The following is a 14,881-nucleotide window of genomic DNA, read 5'->3' as shown; positions in this document are numbered from 1 at the left end:
AAAAAAAAAAAATGAACACTCGCTCCAGAAAGAACAAGCGCTCGAAGGCAGCGGAGGAGGAGGCACAGGAGATCGTGGACTCACAGCCAGAAATCCCCGCCGTTGAAGAACAACAGCAGCAGCAACAAAATGCGGATGCCACCAGTAATGGGGGATTTCGCGTTCTTCAAGTGCTAGAGAACTACGGCATCGCCTCGGCGGATATAAAGAAGCTCATGGAGTACGGCTTCTACACTGTAGAGTCTGTTGCGTACGCGCCGAAGAAGAACATTCTTGCTGTCAAGGGCATAAGCGAGGGCAAGGCGGAGAAAATCATGACGGAGTGCGCCAAGTTAGTTCCGATGGGCTTCACCTCTGCCGTGGTGTACCACGAGGCGCGAAAGGAGATCATCATGGTGACAACCGGCAGTCGCGAAGTAGACAAACTTCTAGGCGGTGGCATTGAAACCGGCAGCATCACCGAATTGTTTGGCGAGTTCCGCACGGGAAAGACGCAGTTGTGCCACACCCTCTGTGTCACGTGCCAGTTGCCTATCTCACAGGGCGGAGCAGAGGGAATGGCGCTCTACATCGACACGGAAGGCACTTTCCGCCCAGAGCGACTGGTTGCCGTGGCAGAGCGCTACAAGCTCGATCCACAGGACGTTCTCGCCAACGTTGCATGTGCACGTGCTTTTAACACAGATCACCAACAGCAGTTGTTGTTGCAGGCATCGGCCATGATGGCTGAAAACCGCTTCGCCATCATCATTGTCGACTCCGCTACGGCGCTCTACCGCACTGACTACAGTGGCCGTAATGAACTTGCGGCCCGGCAGATGCACCTTGGCAAGTTTCTTCGTTCGCTTCATAATCTCGCCGAGGAGTACGGCGTGGCCGTGGTCGTCACCAATCAGGTCGTCGCCAATGTGGACGGTTCGGCGCAGATGTTCCAGGCGGACGCCAAGAAGCCTATCGGTGGCCACATCATGGCGCACGCGTCCACCACACGGCTGAGCCTCCGCAAAGGGAGAGGCGAGCAGCGTATCATAAAAGTATACGATTCGCCCTGTCTAGCCGAAGCTGAAGCGATTTTTGGCATTTACGAGGACGGTGTCGGCGATGCTAGAGATTAAGTAGAGTGAAGGGGGAGGAGGCCGAGGAGAAGGAGGTCGCCAACAAAAACAGTCTTTTACTTTCAATTTTTTCTTGTTTTACTGTCTGCATACAACAGGCGTAGCGCCAAAAAGTAAACAGACACGAGCGGCAGAGGATCCGCAGCACTGCCGTATTGCGAGGGGAGTCACGTTGCTGGAAGCGGGAGGGGTGCAGGAGCCCTGTTTCGTTGCTGCTGCCGCACCAAGTGGTGAGGGAGTAGCCACACACACACACACTCACACAGGTATGCATGCATACACTCAAACATGCGCACACTACAGTTCATGGCGCTGGTGACTTCATCCATCTTTGTTTCGCACCCGCTATCTCCCTCTATTATTTTTGCTTTTTTTTTGTTTGTTTTGTTCCACCTTCCACCTGGTGACACCGCAAAGCGAAGGAGGTAAACACAACCGAACCAAAAAGAAAGCGAATATGACGACGAAGCGCCGCAACCATGGCCGTGCGAAGCCCCCGTGCTCCCGTGGCCGCACCAGGCCGGTCCACTGCTTCAACTGTGGCCGTCTGGCGCCCAAGGACAAGGCCGTCGGCCGCTTTGTCGTGCGCCGCATGCTCGACCAGGCGTCGGCCCGCGACGTGGCCGAGGCGTCCCTCATCTACGGCGCCGGCTTCCCGATGCCAAAGCTGTACATGAAACAGCGCTACTGCATCGCATGCGCCATCCACAGCCGCACCGTCCGCGCCCGCCCAGTGGATATGCGCAAGCGCCGCTTCACTTCAAAGGTGCCATACCGCCCGAACGCCGGCAAGTAAAGTGGAGCACGTGAGACCTGGCGTCTTACGACTCGTTCACTAAGGGGACTCTTGGGGTGACGCACCCTCCTCGCTTGTTTTAATTTTTCATCTTTTCCTCTACTTTATATGCCGCGTGTGGCGCACAAACAAATATCGGGGCATCTACACTGCCATACCTTCCTGGTTGGTTTCTCTGTTTGTTGGATGCCGTTCTTTCCCCCCNTTTCCTGTCTTTTGCTATTGTGCCCTGCTCTTGTGTATAGGCACAGGAGGCCGCGTCTGGGGGGAACGTTAGCGACACTAGGAATGACGAGTATCGAACAGATTCAGATTAGCGGCGTCCGCAGTTTCGACCCCAACCCGGTCAATCGACAGACGATTGTGTTTCAGAAGCCGCTCACTGTGATCCTCGGCAAGAACGGCGCGGGGAAGACGACGATCATCGAGGCGCTGCTGAATGCATGCACGGGACAGATGCCGCCGGGAAGCGGTTCCGAGAAGAGTTCCTTTATCTACGACCCCAAGGTGATGGGTGAGACGGATGTGAAGGCGCAGATACGCCTCCTATTCACCGGTAAAGGCGGGAAGGTGATGCAGGTGATACGCTCCTTTCAAGCCACACGCACACGCACCAAGACAACATTTTCGACGCTAGATAACACAGTGGCCTATCAAGATGCTGCCACGGGTAAAGTGGTGTCTAGTACGTACCGCGCAAATGACGTGGACCGCGCTGTGCCGGAGATGCTTGGTGTCTCCCCCGCCGTCCTCGAACACGTCATCTTCTGTCACCAGGAGGATGGAAACTGGCCTCTGTCGCCTCCTAAGGATGTGAAGAAAATATTCGATGACATCTTCGCCGCTACACGGTACGTTCTTGCACTTGATCGACTTCGAGAGAATAGCAAAGAGTTTCGACGGCAGCAGAAGGAGCTTGAGGCCAATTTGATGGCGCTGCGTGAGCACCGCGATCAGGCGCTGCAGCTGTCGGGCGACATCGATGCGAAGGAGGAAGCGGTGCGCACGATTCAGTCGAAGGCTAAGGCGTTGGAGCCACAACTTAAGCAGCTCCACGACGTCGCTGCCGCGCTGAGTGCTGTGGAGCAGAACGCGGAAAGCTTGGCTCGTGAGGCCGCTATCATACAGGGCCGCATTGAGGAGAAGAAGCAGTCAGTGGACCGAGCAAACCTTCCCCCAGTGAAACAGACTCTGGAAGAGATGCTAGAGCTTAGGCGAGACTTTGGTGAGCACGTGAAGAAGTTAGAGACGGAGGTGATGCAAAAGGACAATCTCCTTGATGTGGCAGAGGCGACAAAACGTACCCACGAGGAAACTGCACTGGGCCTTCGATCCAAGATCCGCTTCCTTGAACAGCAAGAGCAGCAGTACAAGCGAAACTGTGCCGATCTCCAGAGAGTCGTGAAGGATGCGTCTGGGGAGTTAGTCATGGGGGAAGACGACATGGACGAGCCTGGGTTACAGCGGATCAGCGATGGCATGAGCGTGGAACTTCGGAAGGCAACAGAAGAGCGTGACAAGGTGCTGAGAGGCATTGACGATGAGGTGAAAAACATTGAGGAGAAGCGTGCCATTGCGCTTCGCTCGATGGACGCTGACAGTAAGGAAAAAGAGATGAAGGAGGAGCAGCTGAAACACCTCCAGGAACAAATTGGCGGTGCGGAAGAGGCGCTGAGGAAACTGAAACCCCATGTGAGTCACGCACAGCTCAATGGGCTGCGGGAGACGATAACCAACATGGAGCAGCGTGTTGAGGCGGTGGAAACGCTGAAGAAAAGTAGTGAGAACTACCGGCAGCGACATGACATCTTGCAAAAGGTGGACGCACAGAACCGGGTCGTTGCCGAGCTACGGCAGGAGTTGGCGAGACACAAACAACGCACCGGTGGAGAGGCGGAGATGAACCTGCTGCGATCTCAGATTGCGGAAAAGCAAGACAGTCTCAACGCGGGACTACAAGAGATGCTCATACCGGCGCTGTCGAATTTCGGCTACGAGGCAGATGAGGCACAATCGCTGACACACACATCTATTCTTGTTGAGCGACTCAGAGATCAGAAGGCAGAGGCGCTCCGTGTCATTCGCGCAGAGCGCAGCGAGCTCGACCGCCAGGTTGCTGTGCTGCAACAGAAGCGGTCGCAGCACCTGGAGGACATGATGCGAGAGAGTGAAGAGCTGAAGCGAAAACGCGCCACCTGCGCCGCGGCGCTTGGTGACGGCGAGTTGGAGCGCTTCGAAGCTGTCCTTGACGATGCCCGCGACACGCTGCATAAAGCGAATCACCGCTGCCACGCACTGGAGGCGATGGCCACGTGCTATGCCAACTTCGTGGAGGTTGCCAAGGGGGAGGGGAGGTGCCCGGTGTGTGACCGCAGCTTCAGCGACGAGGCGGCGCTCGACAGCTTCGTGCAGCTCAACGAGGTGCAGCAGCGGGCGTCTCCGGAAAACGTGCAGAAGGCGCAGGCAGCGGCTGTGTCGGCGGAGCGGCGGCTGCGCCGTCTCGAGAGGGTTGAAACGGACGTGCACGAGGTACGGCGACTCACTGCTAACGTCCCGGTGCTGGAGAATCTGGTCAAAACCATCAACGAGGAACTTGCGAACAAGCGGGCGCTCCTCGAGGATGTGGATCGCAAGTGCGATGGTATCGAGGAACAGATGAAGCGTGTACAGGAATTGGTGCGGGCTGCAGCGGACTTGAACGCGGTCGCCTCGGAAATGCACGCACTTAGGCAACAGCTTGCCCGGAGGGAGGCCACCGTTGTGGAGATGCGGGCGGACGCTGTTGCCGCCGCCGCTGCTGCTGCTGCTGGTGCCAATGATAATGATGGATTTGCTGGAGTCCGAACGTACGAGCAGTTATCTAGTGAGTACGAACAAGCCAACGCGGAGTTGTACCGTCTGAATGTCCTTCTGAACGAAGCTCAGCGGCGTGAAGACGGAGATTCGGATCAGACACTCGCCAACGAGCTGAGTGCAAAGCGGGCGGAGTTCTACCAGGCCGAGATGAAGTTAATGCGGCAGAGCGAGTTGGAGGGAGGTATAGCGCGCTGCAGAGGTGAGGCAAATGGCTACAGGGAGCGCACCGCTGCCATCGACGCATGTCGGGCTGAGCTGCAGACACAGGTCGACGGTCTCAACAGCCGGCTTGAGACGCTGCGGCAGGAGCGTCAGACGGCGGAGCTCACCGCACAGGCAGGCCGTCTTGGACAAGTGGAGGAATCCCTGCGTGTTATGACGAGTTTGATGCCCAAGGTGCGCGAGTATATCACGTCGCGCTACGGTGAGCAGCTCGCCACGGCGCGGGAAAAGTTGCGCGGCGCTGAGACGCTGAGTCTCACTGTGACCGAAGAGGTAAAACAGCTACGTACGGATATTCAGGAGGCGCGGCGTGTGGTGGACGAGCAGTACCGCTCTGCGGCGGAGATGGAGAAGCATATCGATGTGCTCGAGAAGCGCCAGTCAATTGTGGAGGACGAGGCGCGGTTGCAAGAAGTGCGCCGGGCCCTTTCGGAGCTGAAGGGCAAAGAAGTGCACGGCGTGGCGGCGGTGCTTGGCAGCGACGTCATTGAGCGCGAGAGCGTATCGCGCATCCGCGAACTCATCCGCGACAAGACGGGCGAGCTGGAGCGGGCCCGCGCACAGCAGGAGGGCAACGTGGAGGCGATGGTGCAGGACATCGCAGGCCTCAAGCGGCAGCTGGCGCGCGACAAGTACCAGGACGTTGAGAAGCGGTACCGCTCAACGTTTCTGAAGGTGCAGACGACTGAGATTGCGGTGGCAGACATCGAAAAGTACTACAGGGCATTGGAGAAGGCGGTGCAGTCGTATCATCAGGAGAAAATTGCGCAGATCAACCAGATCCTCGCAGACCTCTGGCGGCAGACGTACAAGGGCAGCGACATCGACACCGTCGAGCTCCGCTCCGAGGACGACGTCACGTCGACGACGGCACGGCGTAGCTACAGCTACCGCGTCGTGATGAAGCGGGGGAACAGCGAGATGGACATGCGTGGTCGCTGTAGTGCCGGCCAGAAGGTGTTAGCGTCGGTCCTCATTCGCCTCGCACTCAGTGAGGCATTCTGCTGCGACTGCGGCATTCTCGCGCTCGATGAGCCGACAACGAATCTTGACGAGGACAACGCTCGCTCTCTCGCGGAGTCGCTGCGGCTGCTCATTGACAGGTACCGCTCGCTCAAGCATTTCCAGCTGATCGTCATCACACACGATGAGCAGTTTGTGCGGGCACTCGGGGGGCAGGCGCTGGACACCTTCTACTACATTCACAAGGACAGGGAGGGGGCCTTCTCTGTCATCGAAGAGCGCACCTTTGATCAGCTTTTTGCGGCCTGAGGCGGTAGACACACACAAGCACACATATACATATATATATATATATATATATATGCATACATACACACAGGGCGGCTGTGCGGACATGCGGACCTGCTCTAACCGAGGGAGAGAAAAGGGAGAGGGGCCGTCGTGAGAATAGATTGATAGAACCAAAAAAAAAGTGCGGAAGAGAGAGAGAGAGAGAGAGGGAGAGGAGCAAAGTGGAAGAGAAGAAAGAAATGCTAACAAATTGCTTGGAAAAATTACACAGAGTGGTGCTTAAATTACCTGGTGCGCGTATGTGTGTGCCCTGCTCTGAATTTAATGCACACAGAAAGGATGGAGAAGTGACGTCAAGGAATGTTGCCGTTTTTTTTTTTTTTTGCTTTCTTCCTTCTTTCTTCTTGGTACGGCCTTCCATGTGCCGCTAGGAACGGGAAAAGGACGCCTGTAGAGGTTAACGGAGTGAGGGCACCAACACCACCAGCACCGCCACTACCCCTACTACTACTACTACCACCACCACTATCGCTACTTCAACGGTCATTTTATTGCTGTCGCTGGAGGCGAGGATGAAGGCAACTGAAGGCGGGCAGGTTGTGGCGGATTTCATTTCGCTTCCAAAGGCGCCTAAGTCAGACTGGAAGGCGTCAGATTTTGAGCTGCTGCACAAATTAGGTGGTGGCAACTACGGTGACGTCTATCTTGCCTCGGTGCGGGATTGCAACTTCGTGTGTGCCATCAAAAAACTCTCCATCAAGAAACTGGCGGAGTTTGATATCGTCACACAGCTGCGGCGGGAGATTGAGATTGCATTCCACACCCGACACAAGTATCTGCTGCGCACCTACGGATACTTCTTCGACGACGCCGACATCTACCTCATCCTAGAGCCCTGCAGCAATGGTATGCTGTACACAGAGCTGAACCGCGTGAAGTGCTTTCCCCCGCCGACCGCCGCACGCTACGTTGCACAGCTCGCAGAGGCCCTGCTGTACCTCCATCAGCACCACATTCTCCACCGCGACATCAAGCCGGAGAACATTCTGCTTGACCACAAGCAGAACATCAAGCTCGCGGACTTTGGCTGGTCGGTGCACGACCCGAACAACCGCCGCAAGACATCCTGCGGCACGCCGGAGTACTTCCCACCGGAAATCATTGGTCGCCAGCCGTACGACACGAGCGCCGACTTATGGTGCCTCGGTATCTTTTGCTACGAGCTGCTGGTGGGCAAGACGCCGTTTGTCAGCAAAGACACGGAGCACATATGCAAGAAGATCCATGCGATGCAGTACTCGATCCCAGAAACGGTGCCACCGGAGGCGAAGGACCTCATCACGAACCTTCTGCTACGCGACGGCACCAAGCGTCTCGCGCTGCACCGCGTAGTGAATCACCCATTTCTGCTGAAGTATTACTACCTGCCGAACGGGATACAGCCACCGACGGGAAAGAGAACACGCGCCGGTGCAGATGTAACCAGTGGAAAGGAGAACAATTAGCTGTTCTTTTTTCCCTTCCACATTTGTCCTGCTGTGTTGGCTTGCCTCAAAAGTAAAAGAAGAAGAGGTCCTGCCATCCGTGTGAAGCCTTGATGTCTGTGTGTGTTTATGTGTCTGTGTGTGTATTACGTAGATTTACTTGATAGATGCAAGTGCGAGTTAATGCGGACATTAGAAGAGAAGGCTGTGCACATTACTCACGTGCTTTTTGTTGTTGTTTCAGATCGCGATTGATGTCCAGAAGTTGCGGTTCTATTCAACCGGGTGTCTTTATTCTAGTAACTGCCATCACTGCTGCAATCTGTCGCTGTTTGTTTTTATCCTCCCTCGCTCCACAAGACTCGGGTGTGGGTATCAGAAGTAGAGAGAGGAAAGAGCAAGGGCGTTGCCGATAAAATGGAGTACTCGGGCAACACACTGTCGCCGTCGGAGGTGGAGATACTCGTGCGGCAACTGAAGCCGATTCCACTCGAACAAGTTGGCACGACAGAGTGGAAGGAGCAACGCGAGGCCGTCGAGCGGCTGAACATGTGCACCCACAGCAACGCTGTGCAGAAGAAGGATGACACCGTTAAGGCGTTCCTCATAGAGCATGAAAAGCTGCCGGTGCTGCTGCACGAGCTGTTGGTGATTGAGATGTGGCGCCAGCGCGTCCTGCCGTTGGTGAAAGAGGAAATGGCGCGGAACCCTACGGCGATGTATATGTACACTTACTATGAGATGGTGCTTGTGAACCTGATCGAGTGCATTGCTTTTTACGAGGAAGTGGTGGTCGCCTTGGACGAAGATGTGCTCGAGCTGCTGGACTACTGCTGGCGCCAGGCCTCCCGACTCTTTGCAGAGAATGGAATCAATGAGGTGCAGGTGAGTCCTACGCCGAAGCAGATTAGTGAGGAAGATGCCCTCCAACACGTGGAGAGGCAACTGTTCCATGGCATGGTACAACGTGCGATGACCTCCCTGTCGATCCTCTGGTTCATCATTGATCGGCTAGACCAGTTACCGCTGGCGGTGTCGAATTCGGTGTTTATCAAGAACGACCTTGTGCTTGGCCTGTCGGAGGTCATGCTGCTGCAGCCGTGGCTCCGTCGCGGCCCAGGTGTGGTGCAGAAGTACTCCAATGGCGAGTTTAAGGACGTTCCACCATCCGATGCGCTTCTTGTCTGCACTCCGGAGGCCCACACCTGGTTCGCCCTCCACAAAATGTTGTGCGACCCTGAGTGCCGGACCCGTTACCCGTACACACAGAGCAAGAAGGAACTCATTCTGCGTATTCGCCGCTTCTTCAATGACACGCTTTTGGACCAGATACCGGCGCTGGCCAGCGTGCAGCGAGCGCTGGAGGAGCTCTCTTTCATGCAGCCGCCGAGCGGCACAGAGGCGAAGTTCAAGAGCACTCTTACCATCGAGCAGGTGCCGCGCATTTTGACAGCGGTGGAAGCGGCGCGGAAGCGTGGTTGGGACGAAATCGCTGCCACCTTTACGGCCATGCTGCGGGATCCACGGTTGAGGAACGAGGATGCGATGAGGGTGGCGCGGATCTTTGACGAGATGTTCGCCGAGCAACAGCGGTAGAGAGCAAGACAGGGCGGAGCACTTGGGAGGGGAGCTTCTTGGGTGTTGTGTGACTCGCTAATCTGTTTTCACGTCACAATCTTGTCATTATTTTGGGGGCACGTGGCCCATCCCTCCATTTTGCCTGGGCGCCTGTTTTGGCGATGGCGTCGCTTCCCACCCGCCCTCTTTCTTTCCATCCCCTTCTCCCCCATCGCAATCATCTGTCGTGGTTTTCATTTCGTTTTCTTTTTATTTTGCTTTCGTCACCCTCTAGTCTCAAAAAGGACGCATTCTCTTGTAACGACTGCGTGCGGCAAATGGTCTCGGGTGGCAACCGCTACCGCTTCGGGGCAACTTTTGACGATGTGGTGCAAGAATGCCACAGTGAGCCCCGTTGGTACGAGTTGAACTGGAAGGCCTACCGGAATGTCAAGACGGCGTACGTTGTGACAGCCGTTGGCTCATTTCTGCTGATGTTCGTCTTTGGCGCCCTCTGCATGAAGGTGCACAACAGCTGTCTTGTTGTGGACAGTGGTGGTCGCTGTTGCCAGTGCCTCAGCGTGCGGGAAACCTCTCCTGTGGAATACCGACAGGGCATCCCGCGTGAGGGCATGTATAACGACGTGTACTACGGCGCGGTCATCATGATGGGCGCGTGTTTCGGTCTTATCTACGTGTACGTTGCCATCTCACAGGAGAACCGCTTTCTGTTTTTCTGTATAGCGGTAACGCAAGCTACTGAGGTGCTGCGCAGTGCGCTCGATGAGGTTCATGTGCCGCCAGAGTACGACGCACAGCGCACGGCTCGCCGGATTCTTCTTGGACTCGCTGGTTTGCTGATGATAATCTCCTGGTTCCTCGTACGACCCGTGTACAAGATGTTCGGTTGGCGCATATTCCGTCGCGGTGGTGCCAGACGTGTGGTGCGGGATATGTACAAGACATACCAGCGCTACCGGGTCTGCAACCTACTGGACATTCAAGCCTCCATTTTATTGTTCCTTGTGCTTGTGTTCTTTGTGCAAAGTGCAAGTGAGGATGGATACTGGGTGTTGATAGTTGTACTTCTCTGCGAGTTGACGGCCTCGCGCTACGCAGCGAAGTACCTGAAGCGGGAGGACCACGGCGGTGTTGTCGTTTCCGCCTTCTGCAAGTTGGTGGCGGTGGTGTGGTGGACCATGGCACTCGCCGAGTATGCCGGCTGCTGGCGGCGGNCGCCACGAGCGGCTGGTGGCTCGGCGCCTACTTCCCGAGCCTCGTGTCGGTGGCCGAGTCCTACGCCGGCGGGGAGTGCCTTGCGCACCACACCGCTTTCGACAGTCGTGTGGTAGGGCTTTTGGCCACCAACTACGCCTTCGCCATTATATTTCGTGCCGCATCTTTTATTATCGGCCTAAGAGTTGTGAGGAACTTCGGGAAGGGAATGAAAATGATCTTCTACGTGCGGCCGCAGCCCGTAGCAGAGGGCTCGTCCCCGGACAACGAACAAGGCGACGTGGTCGGCGAATTCAGCGACGGGGAGGTGCCACCGCAGCTGCGGCAAGCTTCACGCCCCCTCATGGATGCGTGAATGAAATGGGGCGAAGAAGTCTCCGAAAGAAACAAAAAAAAAAATTAATAAATACAGAACAAAAGAAGAAAAAGAAAAAAAAAACAGTTTCCCAAGAGACGTGAAAAGTATCGCTGATGCACCACTGTTGTGTGCATTTATTCTTTGTAGTTGTGTTTGCTGTTGGATTTCGCTCTTCCTTTCTGTGGTACTTCCTTTCTGCTTGTTGTTTGTACATTCCTTCTGCCGATGCCTCCCTTCACACGTCCCTTTTACACGCGTCACACATAATACGTATTATGTGTGGGTATGCGATTGTTCAGGCTTACTATCTTTTCCTGTGTGTCTTTTTTTTTTTCCGTGTGGGGTGGGGGTGTTTGTTGTGCTGTGGCCATAGGTAGGAGAATAAAACACAAGCGCACATACGTAAGTATTGACTGTGAGGGGAGCTCCGCCCCAATCTCCCACACCCCCGCTCTTCTGACAATTTCAATAACGCGTGGGCACATCACCTTGGCAGGTGCAGCGATTTAGTGCACAACGTGTTCCTGCTCTCACACTGCGGCGGGAGCCAGAGATTTGGTGCAGTTGAAGTGGGGGACAAAAAAAAAGCAGTAAGTAATCGGAAAAGCACGAGGCTTGACAAACACACAGGGAGGAAAAGATTCAGTAAAACGAAGCCTGACGGCCCATTGCCACACACACACAGAGAGAGGCAGACAAACGCACATATCGTCTCTCAGATACACGTCTACACAAATAAATTTTAAAAAAGGGAAAACAGGAGTACGTACAGAAAAACAAACTCGTAACCTCAGCCCGTGATGGATGAAGGCGAGTGTTTGGAGTTCCCATCGTTTGAGGCCTTCGACTCGGAGGACCGTCCGCCGCCGCCACCCATTGAGGATTACCCTATCGGCTGTGAAGTAGATCTTGTTGACTTGGGTCCTGCGAAAATAGCGCAGACGAACGAGTTGTGGGAACCATTTATGGATACACTCTTCGGCCAGGGGAGACGATCTGTGCGGGTGGTGCGACACCAAGGTGACTACACCTTCGTCGTGTACGACGCGGACCCGGAGATGGCCGTTGGCTGCACACTCTACCGCGCCTGCCTCAGCGAGCCCAAGGTGCGCTTCAAGAAGTACATCCCGCACCATCAAAGGGAGGGCACGGTGAGTGGGACCGTCAGCGACGCATGCAAACCTGACGCCAGTGGCCTCTTCGAGGTCTACGGCAGCAGCTCCGAGGAGGACAACCGCGTGGTGGAGCGTCCTCTCCCTGTCGATCCCACCATCAGCAGCAGCGACCCATTGGGCACCAACCCGAAGAGCTTGCAGAGGTTATTTAACGCGACAGACGCGGCGCGCTGGGGCCGTAGCACAGAGGCGGATATCAGGCAGGAGTCGCTTACGCAAGAGAATGCCAATGCGGCGCGGCGCAAGTACAACTACGCCATGAAGAAGGCATACGAAGCCCTAACCCGGCAAAACTGTGTGGAGGCGGTGCGTTATTATACAAAGGCGCTGAAGTACAGTCCCGACGGTGGAGCCAGAGCCCTGTCAAATCGCTCCGTAGCGTTTTTAGGTCTGCATAATGCAGAGGCTGCCTTTAAGGATGCAACACGTGTAATTGAACTGACGCCTCAGAGTTGTATTGGATACGTGCGCGCGGGCAACACACTGCGTGGGGTGAAAAAATACGAAGAGGCGCGAACCTACTATGAGAATGCCCTTGCCCTTGACCCTGAAAACGAAACGCTTAAGTATCTCCTCCTCAGCAATTCTGTCATGATGTTGTACGCCCCCAAACTGGACCACCGAAAGGTGGCGTCCATAATGTTGGATCGAAACACCAAAAACGTTGTCCTCCACGCCAAGAAGAACATGCGTGTTGGCGAGTTGGCATGGAAGGAGACGACCACGACGGTGACACTTCTTTTTTACCCGTATAGTGGTGGCAGAGGCAGCAACGGCAAAGGGGCTTCGCGTTATATATGTTGTCAATGCTACCACCCCCTAACACGAGTAGAAGACTTCTGCGATAGCTTACCGGGGATAAAGCCCTCACTGGTCCGCAAGATATATAGCGATCCCAACATTGTGCAGTGTAACGGCCAATGTGGAGAAGTTTACTGTTCGGAGAGCTGCCGTGCCAAAGCGTGGGCGGGACACCACTGGGTGGAATGCTCAAAACGCGGAAAGTGGTCTGAGTCATTCCGCTTGATGCCTGGACTTTTAGCAGAATTTGCCGCCGATCGTAAATGTCTAACTAACAAGAAGCGCCTCTGCGCTTATGGCAGTCGTTCCGCGGTGCAGACAACAACGTATATGCCCTCACTCGCAGATGACAGCGTCGATGTCATTATAGCCTGTGTTCGTCTTGCATGTCGCATGTTTGCCACGATCGTGAGCAGTGGGCGTCCTCTAGAGGACGCTGTCCAGATGTATGAGTGGATGCTGCCCAAGGAGAGCAGCTACAACATATGCTTGAACAATCATGCCACAAACCTGACGCAGAAGATTGTCATTGACAAGATACTAACCCCCGTGTATAGCACACTCCGGCAATGCTTCACCACGGAGGAACAGCAATATCTTTCTTTCAATGTATTCTTCCATTGTTATGAGCGCGCCCGATTCAACGCGGTGAAAGTGCGTACTTCTGCATGGCCGGGTATTCAAAGGAAAGCAGAGGGCTACGTGGGGATATTCAAAATGCGCAGCAGCGAGAGCACCATCACATCCCTCGATAGTTCGACTACGCATGAGCCTTTCACCAAAGTCTCACCATGTGACTCAAAGCTCATGCAGTTGGAGCGCATTGTGGCGACCCCTGCAGAAGCGGTGGCGGGGTACTTTGAGTGCCTAGCCGTCTTCAAGGTGTTTGTCGCCACGTTTGCGCCGAAGTTCCAGCAGACAGAGGAGCCGCCGTGTTACAATGTGAAAATGCGATCGGCCATTGAGCCGTCCGCCATCGTTCATATTGATGTAACGGAGAACATCCTTAAGGGTGAGCAGTTAGTGGCGGACAGGTCACATAATGCGCTGATCGTTTAGTGTCTCACTGCTTGCGCCTGCTATCGAGCACAAAAATGACGGAAGTAAGCTAAAAAAACGAGGCGATGGAATGAGGAGATGTCAGGGCGAATGAGAAAAGAATGATGGAACCGAAGGGAAAACAAAACAAAAAAAGGAATCGGATGGGGGGTATTAGGACCATTCCAAGAGCGAGGGGTGAGAGGGGACTAAAAGGATGTCTGAGAAGCCTGTTTTTTCTTTTATGTTTCTCTTCTTGATTTTTCTTTTCTTTTTGTGTGGTTATGTGCACAATTCTTTTTTTTTTTTTTCGTTTCAACCTTGTACGCCGGCACGTGTGCTGGCACTCAATTCTGCGTTCCTTTTTCTATGTCTCCTCGATCTCATTATGCTGGATGCAATAATACCACATTCTATCATGTATTGTTGTTTCTCATCTTGTTTGGTGTTGTTGCCCATCAATATCCCTCGTCTCGTGCTCTGTGTTGTTGTTGTGGTGGTCGTGTTCAGTCGGTATCCCCTCTTCACACACGCATATATATATATATATGTACGTATGAGTGTGTTTTTTTAGCTATTGTTTTTTCCCTTTTTTGTTTTGAAGGTCATATTCCAGAATGCTGACTTTATTGTCAACGTTCAATTTTGTTTGTTTGTTTTCCAAGTGTCCGTGCCAGCCGTGTGGCGAAGACGGAGGAGGGACTTGCGTGCCCTCCCCTAAGTGCTGCGGCAGCCGCAACGCCATGGCGGGACACATATACGCAGGAATGCATACCAAGGCACGACCAGAGGGCCGCCCACAGATGGGCAAATCACCGCGTGCCGTTTGTCTTTCGTTTTTTTTTTGTTGTTGTTGTTTCTTGTTTACTTGCGTTCTCTCTTTCTTCCGCAAGGAAGAAGGTGGAAATCTGGAAGACGGTAGACAGGTAAAAAAAAAAAAAAAGAACAGAAAAGGAGGGGGCCAATCATAAAACGAAAACAAAAAAAAA

At 54.4% G+C, this 14,881-nt stretch overlaps 7 protein-coding genes across 7 annotated transcripts; all 7 read left to right on the top strand.

Annotated features, from left to right (window-relative positions):
- Positions 1-215: 215 nt before the first annotated feature.
- Positions 216-1,115, top strand: DQ04_00441200 (putative RAD51 protein; the record flags this gene model as incomplete). The annotated part of the gene is made up of 1 exon (XM_009309019.1): positions 216-1,115. The coding sequence occupies one exon, from the start codon at positions 216-218 to the stop codon at positions 1,113-1,115; it is 900 nt and encodes a 299-aa protein (XP_009307294.1).
- Positions 1,116-1,572: 457 nt separating this feature from the next.
- DQ04_00441190 (ribosomal protein S26) lies at positions 1,573-1,911 on the top strand (the record flags this gene model as incomplete). Its single annotated transcript, XM_009309018.1, has 1 exon — positions 1,573-1,911. One exon carries the CDS (start codon positions 1,573-1,575, stop codon positions 1,909-1,911), a length of 339 nt encoding a protein of 112 aa, XP_009307293.1.
- A 288-nt stretch (positions 1,912-2,199) lies between these two features.
- On the top strand, positions 2,200-6,261 carry DQ04_00441180 (putative DNA repair protein RAD50; the record flags this gene model as incomplete). The annotated part of the gene is made up of 1 exon (XM_009309017.1): positions 2,200-6,261. One exon carries the CDS (start codon positions 2,200-2,202, stop codon positions 6,259-6,261), a length of 4,062 nt encoding a protein of 1,353 aa, XP_009307292.1.
- A 554-nt stretch (positions 6,262-6,815) lies between these two features.
- DQ04_00441170 (putative protein kinase) lies at positions 6,816-7,748 on the top strand (the record flags this gene model as incomplete). Its single annotated transcript, XM_009309016.1, has 1 exon — positions 6,816-7,748. The coding sequence occupies one exon, from the start codon at positions 6,816-6,818 to the stop codon at positions 7,746-7,748; it is 933 nt and encodes a 310-aa protein (XP_009307291.1).
- A 396-nt stretch (positions 7,749-8,144) lies between these two features.
- On the top strand, positions 8,145-9,323 carry DQ04_00441160 (zinc finger, MYND-type containing 10; the record flags this gene model as incomplete). Its single annotated transcript, XM_009309015.1, has 1 exon — positions 8,145-9,323. The coding sequence occupies one exon, from the start codon at positions 8,145-8,147 to the stop codon at positions 9,321-9,323; it is 1,179 nt and encodes a 392-aa protein (XP_009307290.1).
- A 299-nt stretch (positions 9,324-9,622) lies between these two features.
- DQ04_00441150 (hypothetical protein) lies at positions 9,623-10,636 on the top strand (the record flags this gene model as incomplete). Its single annotated transcript, XM_009309014.1, has 1 exon — positions 9,623-10,636. One exon carries the CDS (start codon positions 9,623-9,625, stop codon positions 10,634-10,636), a length of 1,014 nt encoding a protein of 337 aa, XP_009307289.1.
- A 1,042-nt stretch (positions 10,637-11,678) lies between these two features.
- Positions 11,679-13,913, top strand: DQ04_00441140 (hypothetical protein; the record flags this gene model as incomplete). The annotated part of the gene is made up of 1 exon (XM_009309013.1): positions 11,679-13,913. The coding sequence occupies one exon, from the start codon at positions 11,679-11,681 to the stop codon at positions 13,911-13,913; it is 2,235 nt and encodes a 744-aa protein (XP_009307288.1).
- Positions 13,914-14,881: the final 968 nt, after the last annotated feature.

Source organism: Trypanosoma grayi (genome assembly GCF_000691245.1).
Source record: "Trypanosoma grayi strain ANR4 Tgr_44_V1, whole genome shotgun sequence".
In the NCBI taxonomy this organism is placed as follows: Eukaryota; Euglenozoa; class Kinetoplastea; order Trypanosomatida; family Trypanosomatidae; genus Trypanosoma; species Trypanosoma grayi.
Note: the sequence above shows the minus strand (reverse complement) of the source record. Positions and strands in the feature narration are given on the sequence as shown.